Source organism: Thalassophryne amazonica, unplaced genomic scaffold, assembly GCF_902500255.1.
Source record: "Thalassophryne amazonica unplaced genomic scaffold, fThaAma1.1, whole genome shotgun sequence".
NCBI lineage: Eukaryota > Metazoa > Chordata > Actinopteri > Batrachoidiformes > Batrachoididae > Thalassophryne > Thalassophryne amazonica.
Genome location: NW_022986267.1, coordinates 191840 through 212415, shown reverse-complemented (window position 1 = coordinate 212415; position 20576 = coordinate 191840). Strand labels below are relative to the sequence as shown.

Here is a 20576-nt window from a genome sequence, read left to right as displayed (position 1 = left end):
TCCCCTCTTTGCTGCATGGCGCAGTGTTTCAGTTAACGCATCATCGATAGCATCTGGTAAAATTTCCGTCTTGTTGCTGAAGGCTTCTGTCACAAAAACAAAATAAAAACAGTCTTGTATTTTCCTCTTTTTTAACTGGAGAAACGATAAAATTATTTTTAATTGCTAACTAAAATTAAATGATGCAGTGAGACACCTTGATAACTTACTCTTCAAAACTCTAGAGAGTGAGAGGCTGCAGGGCTTTCTTCCCTTTCCATCCTTTGAGGCTGACGCCAGCCCACAACCGCCACATCCCAATTTCACCGAGCATCGTCCTGGCAAAGGAGTTCAGCGTTGATCCAGATAGCTGTTTCAGCAGATTCACCTATGACAGAGTAAAAAGAAGTATGTGTGCAATGGCAATATGCTTCATGAAAATAACCACTTCTGCAAAAGTGTTAGGAACAATAATTTACCACTGTCCTCCTAAACTCCTGGTCCTCCAGTGTTTTCCTGAATTGGTCCAGCTCCTCCGTTGTTTTAAGTCTGGCCTGCATTATCTCCAATGCAGTCAGCTTCTTCAGCAGCCTGATTCCTCCACAGTAGTTGTAGTATGCGGTCAACCTTTGACTCCAGTCTGTCGAGTCGTTGCTGCGTACCATCTGTTACAAAGTTGCTTCAAGTTTAGTTTACATGAAACAACTACAATGCTGCTGAAAGCAGGAACACGTATATAAACACAACAGAACTACTCGATCAGTTAATAGGCCTCTCATGCAATGAAATTTGATGACATGGTTGTTTGTATAAATACATTAAGATGGCATCGAGCTGGCAGCTCGGTTACAGAAATGAGTTTGTAGAGGGGCAGCTGGCTCTTATTAACAAATTCCATAAAAACCTGAAACATATCTGTGCCTCTCGTGTGGCCTTTCAAAGGTAAAATGCTCAGCAGTTCTTTTACATTCATGTTGTCAAAAAACATTCTACTAAAAACACATAGCTGAGCCACGTCCACAGTATCAGTGGATTCATCGAATTGCAGAGAAAAACATTCACATACCTCAATATCATTCCTCAGTTGCCGATCAATATCCTCCGCCATTAACTCGCATCGTCGTGCAACAGACTTTCTTGAGAGCTGCACATCCTGCAGACACGATCTCCTGATTTTTAAAATCGGCAAAGAGCACATCTGCAGCTTCCATGAAAGCTTCTTTCACAATTTCACCATCCTTGAATGATTTCTTTCTTTTTGCCAGAACACGGCTGGCACGATAAGAAGCTGTGGTTGCAGCTTTACTGGTGGTATTTGTCCGGGGGAAAACGGCCTGTTGTGCTGCAAGCCGGCTTTTAGCCGGGAAGCTAGCATCGTAGCTCTTGTGGATCGTCTTAAAATGCCGCTCCAAATTCCCTTTCTTCGGTAATGCCACGTTTGCATTGCAGATAAGGCAGATGGATTTGCCATTTGAATAAACGAAAAAATAATCTTACTCCCACTCTGGATGAAAATGATAAGTTTGGGATCTTTTTCCTCCGCCATTATACGCTCGCGTCACTCTCCACTGTAGCTCCTCACGACCTCTTGACCCTGCGCATGCGCAGATAGAATGAACCGCGGGAGTCCCCCCCTCCATGCGATCGACCGGTCAATCCGGACTAGACTATCATCGGGACGGTAGGCCTACTAAAGTATCCCTGAGAATGACAACTTTCGGAAAATTAAGCAAGTTATAAAATATGTGTTAAGAAAGAAAATACAGGAATCACTTTATTTAAATGTACAACAATACCAATTCACCAGCCTTATCAATCAATATATGGATTGATAAGGCTGGTGAATTATGTAGTTAATAGAACGTCCCCTCAGCGTAAGTACAACGTTCCAAAGAAACGTCCAAAAACTGTAACAAGTAAACGTTCCTTCTGGAAGTTGCCAGGAGGTGGACAGAACGTTCCCAATTGTGCAACGAAAATGTAACCTCCCAGCAACGTAGGCAAGGACGTCTGTGTTAGCTATATTCAACTGAATATATCACAAAGACAAGATATTTAATGTTCAAACTGATAAACTTTATTGTTTTTGTGCAAATATTTGCTCATTTTGAAATGGATGCCTGCAAACTTGTCCCACATTTTGCAGTATGTACGTTGTTTCTTGTATAAATAATCCTGGAAGCCCTGTGCATAACCAATAACATGGGAATGGCCAGGAAGTGGCCTGGTCACGTGACTGCAAGGGATCTATTGGGCGTAACCTGGTGTCTATGTTCTTTTTGGTACACTTTGGTCATTTTAAATGTGCTTTAGAAATAAAGTTTGAAGCTGATGTGGACTTACTAACTCACTCATCCACTCATCTATATTTTTGCTGGCCAAGTCATTAGCTGTTATTGGTGCATATTTTTTTTACACACATGGCTTTAAGTAATTAACACTCTGAGTTTCTTGGTGAGACCTGATTGTGCATAAATGTGAATGAACCGAGATACACATATTGATTTATAAAAAATGAATTATATATAAATAAAATATTACATAATTTATAATAGATTATTGTTTATATCAATAGATTACTATGTACTGTATTTGATTTATATAGCGCTTTTGAAATAACCATTCAAAAGTGCTTTACAATAAAAAAATTAAGAAATAATAAAAATTAAAAATTCAGTGGAGTGGAAAAAAAGGGTTATATTTTATTTAACAGAGTATGCAAGTAAACTTTCATAGTTTTATTGTTGTCATAAATTGTACTGGAATGCATTAGATCGCTTGACGAATTGGGAATTTTACTTTGAAAGGTACAAGATGGTTGGAGATTTTAAGTCAATTTTGTCAAACTTGACGCTGAATCAAAAGCAAAAAAGTAAGGTAAAGAGTCGCAGAGCCGCAGCTGGTTGTTGGTTCGCCAAAGAGCATATTTACCGGTAACTGCACGTTTTTGACAGAAGTGAAATGGTTGTGAAACAGTGTCATTCGAGACTTAAACTGTTTGCTTTCAACCACGAGATGTGGTTTGACGCAACATGTAACACAGAGAGAGCGGCTGTATCAGATATTTCTATCAAAAAGTACGTTTCCACCACAGCTGCTTCGTCCTTTTGTAGCCTCGCACCGCTTTTCAGAAACGTCGGAACTCCACGGAGACAGAGACCAACTCATGAACATCTGATCGCTGTTTCCCCAGTGTTTGTAAGGGGTAAGTTCCTCTTTCCACCATATTGTGTCCTGCATGATCGACCAGAGTTCCACCGTTACGGCACAACCATAGCCGCCCTGCTTTGCTTGTACATATTTTGCGAAATATCTGAAATCGGAAAGTGAATCAAATCGGAATTTTGTAGTGCTTCCCGATAGGGCTCCCCACTTCCGGAAGGGTAAGCGCTCTAAGATGATGTCACGCTGTCCGGCGTCCTTGATTTGTGATCTTTCAGGGTTTAGGGTTCAAAGCTGAACAATACTTCTGATCCAGAAGCCTTCCAAATAAAATAAGGGACAGAAGATCTGAAACTGAAAAAATGACATGAAAGCAGCAAAAGAAAAAAAAAAAAGATTTGAGTTTTGAATTAAAAATAAACCAGAAAACATCACAAAATATTCCAGGTCTGAGGCAAAGTTATATATATATATTTAATATTTTAAAAGTACAAAATCAAAACTTTCAGTTTCACTCCCCCCCCCACCCCCAATTTAATTCCATGCCTCATGTTCAGGGGATTTACCATTATTGTTTTGTTTGTTTTAACTTGGCTGAATTAATTTTTACTTGCCTCTGTACAGATAGGTTTATTTATTAACAGTTACAGAGCAACACAAATTTAAAAGGGATTAATACAATTTAATTTCATTCTTAGTGTTAAATAAAATTATTTTTTACAGTTATTTTCAAAATACACATTTTCTATTAATAATTATCATGCAAAACAAATTTGCAAAAAATAGGTCGCTGCTCAAGGCGCTGCATTCAAACAGGAAGTGTGACATAAGAGTATGGTGTGTGTTTACAATGCAGCAGGAAGTAATAAGATCTGCACCTCTTTCACTTCTTACATGGATGCCAAATAGAACAATTGAACATTTTTTTTATTTTATTTATTTTTATTTTGGTGGATCATGGGATTTTTGTTCATCATAGGAATTGTCAACTGATGGCTGTGATAAACGCTGACGTGACATTAATACTGCAGCAGATAACAGAATATTTACCCAGGAATCCTGCAAATAGTGATAGAAGCACCAAATTTGGCACCAATTCAAACTTTATTACTAAAGCACACAAATACACCTCTAAGGTGTATTTGTGAAAACTATGCCATATTATTTGTCTGATCACAAAGATTCCAAAAAGGTATAATTTGGACTATCTGTGACTGAATGTTATGGAGTTATGTGGTACAAATTTCAGTTTGTAGAGGGGCCAAAAGTTAAAGTTGCTCTAATGTGGTGTAGTTTTCAATATGATTGGGGCATCTTTTAATTTTGACCCCTGTGTAATTCTTCAATTGACCCCTACCTGGCTGCCTATTGAAAATTCAAATGGCCTATCGGTTTTTTCAAAAGAGTAATGTCTAAAGGGTATTTGTCCCAAATGTGTTGCTTCTATCACCATTTTCAGGATTGTTTCATTTATCTGCTGCACTGTAATGAAGGAGGCGCTGTGACTTTTGAAATAAGTAAATTTTCACGTTCTCTGGTTCAGGCTGAGAAACGCACAAAACACAGAGGGACTACTTTTAAAATGCTACGCTTCTTCAGTCATGACAACAAACTATTTTTAGACGTGTGTGTGTGTATATGTATATATATATATAGAGAGAGAGAGAGAGAGATTAGTTTGCACTGGGATACCAATTAAACAACAAATTTTAAAGAAGACAATACTCATAGAGCCGAGGGTATTTTAGCATTGCGTATATTTATACTATTTTGTCATTATACCAGTGTCATAAAATTGTCTTAAAATGTTGTGGTATTATCGGTTATTGTGATATTTTCTGAGGCAATATATCAGTCACTCATCTTAAACCGCTTATTCCAAGTAAGGGTCACGGGGTTGGGCTGGAGCCTATCCCAGTAGTCATAGGGTGTGAGGCGGGGTACACCCTGGACAGGACACCAGTCTGTCACAGGGCCAAGGCAATATATTGTCCAGCATAATTTGTTATTGTGACAGGCCTAGCGACCTCATGACTCTACAAGCTTTTCCCAGGTGTCTCTCAAACTCAAAGGTTGAGGACCCAGAGCTGTGTGTGCCTCGTTCAATAGTTTCACCACATACAGATACACTTCTGATGGCTGGATTCAGAAAGTCATTAAAAGCCTGGACCTTCCTCTTGATCCAGGATTATCGCAAACCCCGACACTCTGATTCCTCACTCGGGTTCTCAACAGCTGCAGTTAGTGTATCATAGATTCCACAAAGGTCACAGCATTGTCCATGAAGTCAAGGTCATCAATTTCCATTGATCCACTTTGCCCATGTATAGTGCATGTCCTTGCCATTTGGCGCAGAGCTTTACTGCATTGTTGTTCAGCAAGTAAAACATGCATTGATCTACCATACAGCTTGGCCTCAAGCAGTGCAAATCATGGGTTTCATGAAAGAAATGAAAACTAATTATTGTTGATTGATTCTTTATTATTCACTCCTGTGTTTCACTGATATCAGAGCTAAGGACATCCAGCAAAGCCCTCCAGTCTAATTTGAATACAAATCTGCCATGTGAAAGCCAGAAGCTGTATTTTGATACACATGCAGTGGTCCGGGTCCTTGAAGAAAATGGTTTGTTTTTGTTTTACTTTATCACCTTTTGTATTATAATCTTTGTTTATTTTTACTTAGTAAATGATCTCTTTCCTTTGACAGGCTTCACGTCTCAGCAAGCTGAGGTGATTGTTAAGATCTTGGTGAGGACGACCAAGTCAAACATGGATGTCATTTACGGTGACATGGTAACCAAAATGCAACAGGTGAGTGAGTGTGCATTTATTTCAAAGCTTCTAAAGCTCTCTTATACATGCGAGGAAAATACTGTGGTGGTCTTATGCCAAAGACATTAAGTACTGGGAGGACAACTCAAAAACAATAAAAATGCTCAGTTTGTGTTTATGTGCTGCAACTCTCAGTGCGATAAAATGTGGATCATATGGAGTTCATGTGGATCATTTCTGGAGTTTTTAATATTATTATTATTATCACTGTTTCCATTGGGTTTGTTACTCAAGAGCCAAGGCACTTCTTTTTTCTTTTTTTCCACAGGCACGTTTTAATTTTTTAGTTTAATTTAACCTTTATTTCACCAGGTTAGTCCCATTGAGAGCGAGATCTCTTTTGCAAGGGATCTTGTACTTTGTGAGTACAGAGATTGGATGGCGGTGAGAAGGGACTCCTTCTCCATTCTCCCACAGTATCTCCCGGTGTACCCGATTATATGCCTTCTCCAAGTCCACAAAACACATGAAAATTCAGTAAGGTATATCTTATATATTATATTCCAATTCTAAGGTGGAACTATTCTAGTATATAAAGGTATATCTAAATATCTAAAAAGGAAGAGTAAAATAGGAGAGTAGAAAAGAGTAGAGTAGAGCCACTTAGGTGCCTGGTCTTGAGAACCAGCGATGGTAGACTGGATGGGCATACTCCCAGATCCTTGTGAGAGTAAAGAGCTGGTCAGTTATTCCACCGCCACGACAGAACCCGCATTGATCGTTATCAATCTGAGGTTCGACTATTGGCCGAACTCTCCTTTCCAGCACCCTGGAGTAGACTTTACCAGGGAGACTGAATAGTGTGATGCCCCTGTAATTGGCACACACTTTCTGGTCCCATTTTTTGAATATGGGGATCGCCACCCCAGTTTGTTACTCATGAGGCACTGTCCCAGTCCTCCACGCAAACCTCCACACAGTGTTGAAGAGACATCTCATCCAAGACAATCCCTCTATACCCAGAACCTTCAGCATTTCTGGACGGATCTCATCAACCCCCTGGGCCTTGCCACTGCGGAGCCGTTTTGACTACCTTAGTGACTTCTACCAGGAAAATTGATGATGAACCCCCATCAGCTTCCAACTCTGCCCCTACTATAGAGGGCGCTCTGGTCTGTTGCAAGAGTTCCTCAAGGTGTTCCTTCCAGGGTGTGATTACCTCGTCACTTGAGGTCAACAGAGTCCCTTTCTTTACTGTAGACAGCTTAGATGGTTCCCTATTTTTCTCTCCTGAGTTGCCTCACAGTCTGCCAGAAACACCTTGGTGCCAACCGAAAGTCCTCCATGGTTATTCCAAACTCCTTCCACACCCACTGCTTTGCCTCCCTCACAGCAGAGGCTGCTGCCCTTCCAGCGTGTCGGTGCCTTGCAACTGCCCCTGGAGTCCTCAGAGATAACAACCTGGAAGGACTTTTTCTGTCACCCTGGTGTTTGAGGGTTGCCACCCCTTGAGGCACCTAAGACCTTCAGGCCACAGCTCCCCACTGTGGCTTCAGCAGTGGAAGCTTTGAACATTGCCCATTCTGGTTCAATGCCCCCAACCTCCACAGGGATGCCAGAAACACTCCACTGGAGGTGTGAGTTGAAGATCTGTCAGAGAGTGGACTCCACCAAATGTTCCCAGTTCACCTGCACTATCTATTTGGGCTTGCTAAGTCTGTCCAAAGTCCTCCCCCACCCTCTGATCCAAATCACCACCAGATGGTGATCAGTTGACAGCTCTGCCCTCTCTTCACCTAAGTGTCCAGAACATGCGGCATCAGATCAGATGATACAATCACAAAATCGATCATTGACCTTTGGCCTAGGGTGCTCTGTTACCAGTGTTGCCACACCCCCTTTCCATCTAGATTCACCCCTGCTTTGGCGTTTGAGCAGGAAGAATCACTGTTTATTTATGTAGAAAACACGACCAAATTGACAGGTAAGAAAGTTCTATGAGCATTTCTTATGTCATGTCATCCTCAGAAAGAGAGTTTAGGCGCATTTGAGTCATAAAAGAGTGTTGTTCACGCATCGCGAATCAGCTGTTTTTAGCGAGAAGACACTCAGGGGGCTCATAGTTTTAAATAAAGGGGGGAAAAACGTAAAAATGTCTTTGTAAAGGTCAGTGCAGATATGCTGTCATCAACGTGCTTTGAGAGATGGCGACCGTTTTTCAACTCAGAACTGCTGCTGAAAACCGTGGAGGAAAAGCTCGCAGCTCGCTGACAGCGGGCAGTTTAGTCGAACCCTGTCCTGCTCATGAGCCAGTTTAATGCTGCGATCGACCCGCAGTGCAAAAATGATAGTAACGGACAGTGACTTGGAGAAGTAACTTTAATCTGATTACTGATTTGGAAAGATAAATGCGTTGGATTACTCGTTACTGAAAAAAGTGGTCAGATTATAGGCACACTGTCTGGTACCATGTGCACTGATGAGCATCCATATGTTTGAACACAGTGTTTATTATGGACAGTCCATGACTAGCACAGAAGTCCAACAACAAACGACTGCTCAGGTGTAGATCAGGGAGGCCCTTCCTCCCAATTATGCTCTCCAGGTGTCTCTGTCATTGCCCACATGTGCGATGAAGTCCCCCAGCAGAACAATGGAGTCCCCACTAGAGCCCTATACAGGACTCCATTCAGGGAGTCCAAGAAGGCTGAATACTCTGAACTGCTGTTTGCTGCATATGCACAAACAGTCAGAGCCCCCCCACCCGCCACACAAAGGCGCAGGGAGGCAACCTTCTCATCTATCAAGGTAAACTCCAATGTAGCGGTGCTCAGCCAGGGCCCTGTGAGTATGGCTGGTGTCTCCCTTAGAGATAGGGTGAGAAGCTCAGTTTGAAAGGAGCCAGCTGAGGTGATTTGGTTATCTGGTAAGGATACTCCCTGAGCGCCTCCCTAAGGAGGTGTTCCAGGCACGTCCACCTGGGAGGAGACCCCGGGGAAGACCCAGGACTAGGTAGAGAGATTATATCTCCACACTGGCCTGGGAACGCCTCAGGATCCCCCAGTCAGAGGTGGTCAATGGAAAGGGAAGTCTGGGGTCCCCTGCTGGAGCTGTTGCCCCTGCGACCTGATCCCGGATAAGTGGTTTAAGATGAGAGTGAGTGATGAGGAGCTCATTCTCAATAGCACAGCTATCCAGGTTGGAGTGATGCCACTTTGGATGTTATACAATCCACATCTATATTTTCCCCAAATAGAAAACAGAGAACTGACAACAGGCTCAACAGAAACAAAGTCAGTAAAGTGCCTGTCAAATTCTGACAAGATGCTCTGCACTTGATCATCATAATGTGCACTCTCACAGGCTTTGCCCCGAAGAAATCTGTTCAGTCTTCTTTTTTAAGTTATCTTGTCCATATGTATGTGCACGCACACCAGTGAAAACAATACCCTGCTTGCTACTTTGACGGGCAGACTAGTGATCAAGCCTCTGAGTGCTCTACTCACCATTGATAATTTTGTTTTCCACTTGATATGCATTTGCAGTGATTCACATCTTGGTTGTCTGGTTTGACAGGAGATCTGGTTGCAGACTGTGACTTCTCAAATATCAGCTCTAAAGAAGGACATGATTATCCTTGAGAAAAGTGAATTCTGTAATCTACTGGCAGAGAATGAGGTAAATGTTCATTTCAGTGTAGCGTTTGAAAGAGTAGCCTCTGCATTCACGCTCATTCTAGTTCCAGTGATATCTGTTGTCCCTTAATTCACACCCATAGATACAGAATGCTGTTAGCTCTTGTTGCATTTGGATAGACACTCAAAATTGGAAAAGTATAAAATAAATAAATAAATCATGACTTGCAGCAATCATGGGAAATTCCAGCGAGTGAAATCTGTGTTCTTTCTTTCATCTTTTGCCCATGTTTTGTGAGATGGGTGGGGATGTATGGTTGTGGTTGTCATTTATTGTTCTCACATTTTCAAAATGTTTATCTCTCCCCCCCCCCCCCCCCCCCCCCCCTGCCTCCAGAAACTCAAGATCCAGTTAGTGCAACTTGGGGTACAGCTAGCTGTAAGTGATTATTCTCACTGATTCAAATCATTTACACGTTGCAATCACATATACGACCATTCTGTGATGGTCACAAAAGGACCATAAGGAATATAGATATATTAAAGGATTAATAACCGAGTGAGAGGTCTGTAGAGGAAAATATTAGACTGAGGTGTTGACAGTAGGGACCTAGCCTTAGTGAAGTCTGATATCCCCGTACAGACTGAGGAAGCGAGGTTAATAATTTATTTTATGGCTATTATATACAAATATAGACTTTTGATGAGGTGTACCCGTGATTATGCAGACCTGGTCACCGAAATCAAAACTCTATAACTGTTTTATTATATGGTAAACAAGAAAATTGGCAGTTTGTCAAACATACTAAAACTGAAAAATCAATTTCAAGTTTCAACTCTTTATTATTACTGTCATACTGCACCAACATGACCAAAATACTTCATAAGCACAATCTCTAAAACCCCTTTCACACCGGGGCTGCTTTGAGCTTCCTGTGGTGTCATAACGACGCAGGAATGTCTGCGTCAGGTGCGCGCTGCAGACAGACTGTGCACTTTGATTTATCTTCTAGTTTACACGCTCTGAGTTCTGTTATAGTTTATCTTTCCTACTTTGACAGCGAGATGCGCGTGCGCACGAACGAACCGTCTGTGAGTAAATGCGGAGATGTCTGGAGTTATACTTGATGTGGACATGTCCTGTCTCTGGCAATCAGTCTGAGCAGGACTTTTATGGACTGTATTTAAACACATTTGTGAGAGAAGACTGAGGAGCTGCTGCAGCCAGCAGCGTTTTTATTTTTTTCTGTGCTCTTAGTTTTTACTGCATTGCGTACACAGCGTCATCATGACGACGCACAACGCAACTCGAAGCGGGCCCGTGGGAAAGGGGCTTAATAAGGAATAGTCTTTGTGAAATAATGCACAGGCATCATATAGAATCTTGTCAACAAACTGATAGCCAAAGTAGGCGTTATATCGCGTTATCTGATTGGTCGTTATCGATAGAAGGCGTCGCTTGATTGGCTAGCGCTACGCTGCACGCGAGGTGTACTCAGCTCCACCAGCAGTCAACTCGGCTCCACCAGCGGTCAACTCAGCATGTGGTACAGCTCAGAAAGTGGCAAATGGGCCAATCAGAAGTTGGCAAAATCACATACCATATAATAATATCTATAAACATGCAAACTTGCAGTATCGCTTGAATATGCTGCTGACGGTGTTGGGCTCGTTCGCTTTTTTCACCTTCACTAGCTTAACAGATGGTCCGGTCGTTAGCTGGTAAGCTTTCAATCTGTGTGTTTTTTCTGATGCTGTTTAGATATTTATGGAGTATGTTCATGTCCAACTTTGTTTTTCTAATCGTGTTTTTAGCTTCCTGGTTTGTAACAGAAATATGCGTTGCAGATTGATTGTCATGGTAATTGGTCCGATATGGGAAAATATCCCACTGGTAATCAGCCAGTCAGAGCAGCCTTATAATAAATACAATTATATAATGGCTGAGTGTATCCTTGTCATTTGATTGGAGCTTTGTGTGTCACGTGACATGGATTACTTGTCCCATTTGTGTTGCGTTGCATTTAGCATGCAAATTTGATTCCATTTACCATTTACCATCCAAATTTGTTTCCATACATTTTGTGCAATTGCATGCAGTGACTACTGCCCACTAGTGGGGGCGGCGTTTAGCGAAACATGGTGGAGTTTGTTTTGCTGACAGACAACAGTTTGAAGGAGCTAATTGACGGTGCTAATTCTTCTAACACACACAAAAAAAAATCCACTATGCCATAAGCTGTGTGGGGTTGTGAAGACCTCTTAGGATGAAAATCTGGACAAATTTCTGATGCGATTTTTCGCTGGAGTGAGGAAAGCAGATCTGTACACAAAGTCAGTGCACGGCATCATGGACTAGATTGTCGGAATTGTTTTTTGCAAGTACAGAACAATTTTGGACTCCTATTTAAAGTTCGTGTTTGACTGTTGACGTCAAAGCACCAGTGATGCACACCAAACTGTAAATCCCTGTTCTGTTGTTTATAAATTAATAACATTTTAAATGTCAGGGATCTATTTTTGCCATTATTTAAAACAAATAATGATTTTTTTTTTCATTCTTTCAATGGAATGAATATTTCATGAGGTGAAAGATGGAACGTATCATTCAACAAGGTGAAGCCGAGTCACACCAAGTTCACAGCGAGATATTAAAGATATTGTCATTGCCACCATTTTTAGCTGTGATATCTCAAGAATCACTTGACCAATTTCATTCATATTTAGCATAAGGATGTACTCGGATAATCCCTCAACACCAGTCAATTATGGTGATCTTGGGGTAAATTTCAAGGTCACAATGAGATGTTCAAGATGTTGTCATTGTCACTCTTGTTAGCATGATATCTCAAGAACCAGTTGCTCAGTTTCATTCTTACTCAGCATAAGGGTGTACTTGGGTGATCCCTGTCACCAGTCAGTTACTGTGACCTTGGGGTCAGTTTCAAGGTCACAGTGAGACATTCAAGATATTGTCATTGCCACCCTTGTTGGCGTGATATGTCAAGTACCACTTGACCATTTTCATTCTGACTGAGCATAAGGGTGTACTTGGGTGATCCTGTGACACCAGTCGATTACGGTGACTTTGGTCAATTTGTTTTGTGGGGACCAGGGGAATATGTCATGTCCTGATGACTCTTTTGTTTTCCCAAGTTGTCATTTTCTTTTGCTCATTTGCAGGATGTGATGAATAAAGTGCGTGCAGACACAATTTTGGACATGAGTGTGGAGAAAAGCCGTGTCAAAGAATTGGTAAGTGCTCCAAATTTCTTACTTTAATTTTTTTTAAATTGGCACTTACTGTTCTCTTGCTGTTGTATCAACACCATGAGGCAGGGGTGAGCAATGAGGGCCAAGACCAGAGCCATTCCTAACCTCTCTGGGGCCCAATGCAAAATTCTCTCTCTACCTTTCATTATTGTCTTCTCAAATGACCCTCTCTGGTATCACTCGGTGGTTTGTATGTGCGTGTAAAGATGGTATTCATCGTTTTGCTGAAGTCTCCTTTGTACTGCAAGCAAAACAATGGCTGAAACTGAAACAACTATTTTTACTTCCTTCCCTTATCTGCTTTGTGTAATTGTGTTTTATATTCTGTGCTGTATTAACTTAGCTTTTAATCTTTGGTTTAAATAGTAAAAGCCTACTCAGGGACAGGTATTAACCTTGGCTAGAAACCTGCATGCATGGTGTCTGTTTTATATTTTATATGAAATAATTTTTAATGCATTTGTCCCTGTTCAGTAAATGTCTAAATAAATAAGTATATTTGCTGTTATGCTGAAGTGGAATTCCTTACTTGTAAATCGCTTTGGATAAAAGTCGGCTAAATTCATGTCATGTAATGAAACATTTGCTATCTTTCACAGCTTTTAGGAATGGTGATCGTGCCAGTTTTGTAGACTAATATGTAAATGTGGTTGTTTGAGGTGAGGTAATAGCTATGAGTAAGCTCTCACTCTACTTGTTTTTTTTTTGTTTGTTTTTTCTCTCTCTCAGAGTGATGGAGTTGATAAATGATCATTGTGTGTCTCTCACATGAAAAATGTGTTTGTGTATTTTCAGAAAACAGAACATGAGAAGAAGCTTCTGAAAACAAGAGCTGAGATTATGGAAATGGTTTGTGCCATATCTTCTTGTATATACTGTACACACAGAATTTTTAGTGTAAAATTAAGAGCGTTAGTAGTAAGAATTGCTTTTACTGGTGAAGGAAATGTGTATTCTTTCCTGGAATGCGTTAGATTTTTCATAACTGTGCTTTGGCCAGTATATAATCTTTAATGTCTAATTATATTTTTGTTCTTTTAATTTTCCACTAAAGGCTGCAGAACAAGGTCGTCATTTGACGCGTGCCAACATGAAAATTGACACTGAAGTGGCGGGTTTGAAAACCATGTTAGAGTCACTTAAACTCGATACGATAAAATATCTTGCAGGTAGGAAATGTCACTGTTTCATTTTCAAAGAGTGTGACTAAAAATTGTGTTGAAACATTGTTTCTGAGCTTGAGAGGTCAAAAGGTCTAACTTTGGAGATAAATCTAGAAGTTCCCTTTGAAGAAGCTGGTTTTCTTGTTAGACTTTAAGAGGTTTCACTGATTTCTTCAGTTAAAAAAAAAACGGTTTAGCAACAAGTAAAACAATTGTACAGGGAGGAAATGTTTTGAAGACAGACTAATAAGAAGTCATGTTTCTATAGAGTAGCCATTACCAGTCATGATAATGCAGCCGCCCACTTTGAAATCTATGTTTTCTGCAGCCCACCCAAACCTTTAATCTCACTTTTTATCATCTCACAAGATTAAGCATTTTAATTCTAATATTTAATTCATAATCAGAATAATTGATTTTATTTTATGAACATGGGCATATGACTGAACTGTTTTAGCTCCCACCAATGATCAAATGTTCTGTCAGCTATGATTCCCCACTAATAAATACATGTTCTGATAATGTAACTGGTCACTTAATATGGTGTCACACATTAAACTAGAACAGATAAATGAAGAATACGATGTAATTTAAATCAAATGGCTTGGCTATACAATTCCAATGAAGTTGGGACGTGGTGTAAAATGTAAATAAAAACAGAATACAATGATTTGCAAATCTTCTTCAACCTATATTCAATTGAATACACCACAAAGACAAGATATTTAATGTTCAAACTGATAAACTTTATTGTTTTTGTGCAAATATTTGCTCATTTTGAAATGGATGCCTGCAACACATTTCAAAAAAGCTGGGACAGTGGTATGTTTACCAATGTGTTACATCACCTTTCTTTATAACAACACTCAGTAAGCGTTTGGGAACTGAGGACACTAATTGTTGAAGCTTTGTAGATGGAATTCTTTCCCATTCTTGCTTGATGTACGACTTCAGTTGATCAACAGTCCGGAGTCTCCGTTGATGTATTTTGCGCTTCATAATGCATCACACATTTTCAATGGGCGACAGGTCTGGACTGCAAGCAGGCCAGTCTAGTACCCGCACTCTTTTGCTACAAAGCCACGCTGTTGTAACATGTGCAGAATGTGGCTTGGCATTGTATTGCTGAAATAAGCAGGGACATCCCTGAAAAAGATGTTGCTTGGATGGCAGCATGTGTTGCTCCAAAACCTGGATGTACCTTTCAGCATTGATGGCGCTATCACAGATGTGCAAGTTGCCCATGCCATGGGCACTAATACACCCCCATACCCACAGATCACAGATGCTCATCAGACCACAGCACACTTTTCCACTTTGCGTCTGTCCATTTCAAATGAGCTCAGGCCCAGAGAAGGCGGCAGCATTTCTGGATGTTGTTGATGTATGGCTTTCGCTTTGCATGGTAGAGTTTTAACTTGCACTTGTAGATGTAGTGACGAACTGTGTTAACTGACAATGGTTTTCTGAAGTGTTCCTGACCCACGCGGTAAGATCCTTTACACATTGATGTCGGTTTTTAATGCAGTGGTGCCTGAGGGATCGAAGGTCATGGGCATTCAATGTTGGTTTTCAGCCTTGTCGCTTATGTGTAGAAAGTTCTCCAGATTCTCTGAATCTTCTGATTATATTTTGGACTGTAGATGATGGAATCCCTAAATTCCTTTCAATTGAACATTGAGAAACACTGTTCTTAAACTGTTGGGCTATTTTTTTCATGCAGTTGTTCACAAAGTGGTGATCCTTGCCCCATCTTTGCCTGTGAACAGCTGAGCCTTTTGGGGATGCTCCTTTTATACCCAATCATGACACTCACTGTTTCCAGTTTGGTGTTCTTTGAGCATTCATCAACTTCCCCAGTCTTTTGTTGCCCCATCCCAACTTTTTTGAAATGTGTTGCAGGCATCCATTTCAAAATGAGCAAATATTTGCACAAAACAACAAAGTCTATCAGTTTGAACATTAAATATCTTGTCTTTGTGGTGTATTTAGTTGAATATAGGTTGAAGAGGATTTGCAATTTGAACATTAAATATCTTGTCTTTGTGGTGTATTTAGTTGAATATAGGTTGAAGAGGATTTGCAAATCATTGTATTCTGTTTGATTTACATTTTACGCAATGTCCCAACTTCATTGGAATTGGGGTTGTATTTCAGATTACATTAAAAAAATAAAATATTTTAAGCTTTATTTCAAATTGAAAACCAAAGACATTTTTTAACTTTGTTTTTAAGGTCCTCTCGTGGCCTACCTGCAGTATCTTCATGGCCTACCACGGGGCCACAGCCCACACTTTGGAAATTGCACGACTACTATATACAGTGCATCCAGAAAATATTCACAGCGCTTCACTTTTTTTTTCCCCTCAAAACTCTACTCACAATATCCCATAATGGCAAAATGTAAAATTTTTTTTTTTTTTTTTTTTTTTTTTGAAAATTTACTAAAAACTAGACACATTCGTCACGAAATGCCCCATGCCCAGTACTATTTTCCATGTAAAGTGCAGTAATATGTACATGTGTGGGGTAGGTATTGGGTTGAACCCTCATGTTTGATGTAAACTGGGATACACAGTGGAAAATTGGAGATTGACATTATATTTATTTGGAAGATGTGGCCAACAGTGACCATAAAAAGTTGGTAGCCTTCAAACAAATGCAACTATTGGTAATTTTTTAAAAGTAGGTCAAGGTCGAGTACTTCGAACCCAATGCGAAGTACTCCTCCAAGGCATGTACCCACCAAATCTGAAGTTTTTGCAAGCAATAGGTGCCGAGGTACATTGCGGCGAACAAATTTCAGGCGAAGGATTTGACAGTTGTGACCATTGGTGACCTTGAAAAGGAGGTCAAGGCCACCGAACTTCGAACCCATGTGAAGCACTCCTCCAAGGCAAATACCCACCAAATATGAAGTTTCTGTGAGCAAAAGGTGCCGAGCTATGTTGCGGCAAAGGATATGACAGTTGTGACCATTGGTGACCTTCAAAAGTAGGTCAAGGTCACTGGCCTTCGAACCCATGCGAAGTACTCCTCCAAGGCATGTATTCACCAAATTTGAAGTTTCTGCGAGCAATAGGTGCGAAGCTACGTGAAACTTCATATGTAAAGAGCGTCACAACTGTCCAACTCAATACGATAAAATATCTTGCAGGTAGGAAATGTCACTGTTTCATTTTCAAAGAGTATGACCAAAGATTGTGTTGAAACATTGTTTCTGAGCTTGAGAGGTCAAAAGGTCTTTGACCTTGACCTACTTTTCAAGGTCACCAGTGGTCACAACTGTCAAATCCTTCACCTGAAATTTGTTTGCTGCAATGTACCTCGGCACCAATTGCTCGCAGAAACGTCATATTTGGTGGGTACATGCCTTGGAAGAGTACTTCGCATGGGTTTGAAGGGTGGTGACCTTGACCTACTTTTCAAGGTCACCAGTGGTCACAACTGTGAAATCATTCACCTGAAATTTACTCGCTGCCATGTACCTTGGCACCTATTGCTCACAGAAACTTCATATTTGGTGGGTACATGCCTTGGAGGAGTACAGTAGTGTTCTGAATAATAGTAGTGCTATGTGACTAAAAAGATTAATCCAGGTTTTGAGTATATTTCTTATTGTTACATAGAAACAAGGTACCAGTAGATTCTCACAAATCCAACAAGACCAAGCATTCACGATATTCACACTCTTAAGGCTATGAAATTGGGCTATTAGTAAAAAAGTAGAAAAGGGGGCATTCACAATAATAGTAGCATCTGCTGTTGACGTTACAAACTCAAAACTGTTATGTTCAAACTGCTTTTTTAGCAATCCTGTGAATCACTAAACTAGTATTTAGTTGTATAACCACAATCTGAGATCAAGAGTGCTCTGGAGGAGGTTTTCATCCATGATATCCCTGTACATTGCTGCATTCATCTTTCCCTCTGTTGGGGTTTTTCTGCCAGTCTGAACTCCACCTGGTAGGTTTACGTGGTGAACAAACTCAATAACTGACAGAAGACGGACTTTGAATAAACAGGTGTTATATTAAGAGATGCTTACACTGAGAAAAGAGTCAAATAAGGCAGCGCTGGGGTCTTCCATGAGCAAACGTAACATGCACCATTAGCAACAGAAGAGCCCTCATCTTAGGGCTGAGCTGTTCTTATTCCTGCATCCGACCACCCCCAGGTGGGTGGTCTTGCCCTGCCGTTGTATATCAGTGTGATTGACTGCAAACTGGTGCATCGGCGTGGTAAGCGGGTGATGTGATCGCGTTGTTTGTTCAAGCAGCATGTGTCATATCAAAACTTTGTGACAAACTTGTTTGTGTCAGCGTGATAAGCAATAATGGAACATTCCATCAGGCCATGTTTGTCCCAGACAGATATGAAGCACTTGTTTTTATCAGACTGCACACAAAGCAGTTAGGTTAAGTGATCTAAGGACATTTGGGTGTGCATCATGGAACATTCAGACACCTCAATCCTGACTAGTCTCCCAGTTCATGCTGCTGAAAAACATCTCCACAGCATGATGGTGCCACCACCATGCTTCACTGTAGGGATGGTGTCTGGTTTCCTCCAAACATGAGACATGTCATTCACACCAAAGAGTTCAATCTTTGTCTCATCAGATCAGAGAATTTTGTTTCTCATGGTCTGAGAATCCTCCAGGTGCCTTTTGGAAAACTTCAGGTGGGCTGCCATGCAGCTTTTACTAAGGAGTGGCTTCTGTCTGGCCACTCTAGCATACAGGCCCAATTGATGGATTGTTGGAGAGATGGTTGTCCTTCTGGAAGGTTCTTCACTCTCCACAGAGGAATGCTGGAGCTCTGACACAGTGACCATCGGGTTGTTGGTCACCTCCCTGTGTAAGGCCCATCCGAACTTCTTCCATTTACAGATGATGGAGGCCACTGTGCTCATTGGGATCTTCAAAGCAGCAGAAATTTTTCTGTACCCTTCCCCACATTTGTGCCTCGGGAGATCTACAGACAATTCCTTTGTCTTCATGCTTTGTTTGTGGCAGCACAGTGGCTTAGTGGTTAGCACTGTTGCCTCAAAGCAAGAAGGTATGGGATTGATTCCCACCTGTGGCATTTCTTTGTGGAGTTTGCATGTTCTCCCCATGTTTGCAGGGCTTCTCTCAGGGTGCTCCGGCTTCCTCCCACATCCAAAGACATGCAGGTTAGGTAGATTGGAAACTTTAAAAAAAAATTGTCCAGGTCTCCCTTGTTAAAGAGATCTCGAGCTCAATGGGACTAACCTGGTTAAATGAAGGTTAAGCTCAATTGTGCTCTGACATACACTATCAACTGTGGTACCTTGTATGTGTCTTTTCAAATCATGTCCAATCAACTGAATTTACCCCAGGTGGACTCCAAAGCTGGCGAAACATCTCAAGGATGATTAGTGGAAACTGGATGCACCTGAGCTCAATTCTGAGCTTCATGGCAAAGGCTGTGAATACTTATGTACATGTGGTTTCTTATTTTTTTTATTTTTAATAAATTTGTAAAAATCTCATAAAAATGCATTTTACCTTGTCATTATGGGGTATTGTGTGTAGAATTTTAAGGAAAAAAATGAACTTCATCCATTTCGGAATAAGGCTGTAACATAAAAAAAATATGGAAAAGGTGCAGCACTGTGAATACTTTCTGGATGCACTGCAGGAAACGTTTAGACAATGGACTATTATGTTTTGTGCTTGGAGTTGGAGCTACTTTATATTATGTTATATGTTATGTTATATATTATGTTATGTTCATAATTACACAAGCAAGTATAGCAACAAGGGCTGTAACTCACAATTATTTTGATTCAAAATGAATTGATTAACTTTTTTTTTTCCTCAATTAGTTTTTAGGGCCATAAAGTGTCAGCAAATCAATGTTTTACAGAGGCCCATGATGATGCCTTCAAATGTTTTGTTTTGTCCACCACAGAGAATCTGACATGTTTATATTGCATAAATGGAATCCACACAGTCCAACAGTGTGATTTGGCTGGCGTACATACATTTCTGTAAACAAATGTACAAAAGTTATCTTTTGACTACAGTTCCATCTGATTATGTTTTTTAAAAATTTACAGGCATTTGATGTGCTGTGTTGAAATATGAATGTTAATGCTCTGATGATGAAGAACCAAAAGGCTTTTATGATCAATTTTAAGAGAGGTGTTACAAAATTTTATTTTTTGACAATATTATTTTGACAGCGCCAAAGAAAGGAGTAAATAATAATCAGTATGATTTTTCTGAACCAGACTGATTGTGTTAATTATCGCTCCCCTCCTTTTAGGCTCAATTTTCACTTGCCTCACGGTGGTCTTGGGTTTCTATCGGATTTGGATGTGACGACAAGTTTGAACCTTTGATCTACACTCGGAATGTAAAAAATATATCAGATCACTGGTAAGAACATGGCTTATCAGTGTGCTGCTCTTCATAACTTGATATAAATGTTCTAAAACAATTGGTGCTTGTGTGTGAGAAAGAGAGAGAGACATTTTCTGTTTGAAAAAGGCAAGCTCGTCAAAGTTGCAAATACTCTTAATGTCATTTTCTTTATTTAAAAGAAACATTATGCCATTTTTA

The 20576-nt window shown here is 40.4% G+C and overlaps 1 protein-coding gene across 1 annotated transcript; it reads left to right on the top strand.

The window, feature by feature from the left end:
* The first annotated feature begins 2842 nt into the window (after positions 1–2842).
* On the top strand, positions 2843–20371 carry mcur1 (mitochondrial calcium uniporter regulator 1). The gene is made up of 9 exons (XM_034165443.1): positions 2843–3184; positions 5654–5767; positions 5852–5955; positions 9493–9594; positions 9949–9990; positions 12735–12806; positions 13620–13673; positions 13879–13993; positions 20281–20371. The coding sequence occupies exons 1-9, from the start codon at positions 2941–2943 to the stop codon at positions 20334–20336; spliced, it is 903 nt and encodes a 300-aa protein (XP_034021334.1). The 5' UTR covers positions 2843–2940; the 3' UTR covers positions 20337–20371.
* The last annotated feature ends 205 nt before the right edge of the window (positions 20372–20576 follow it).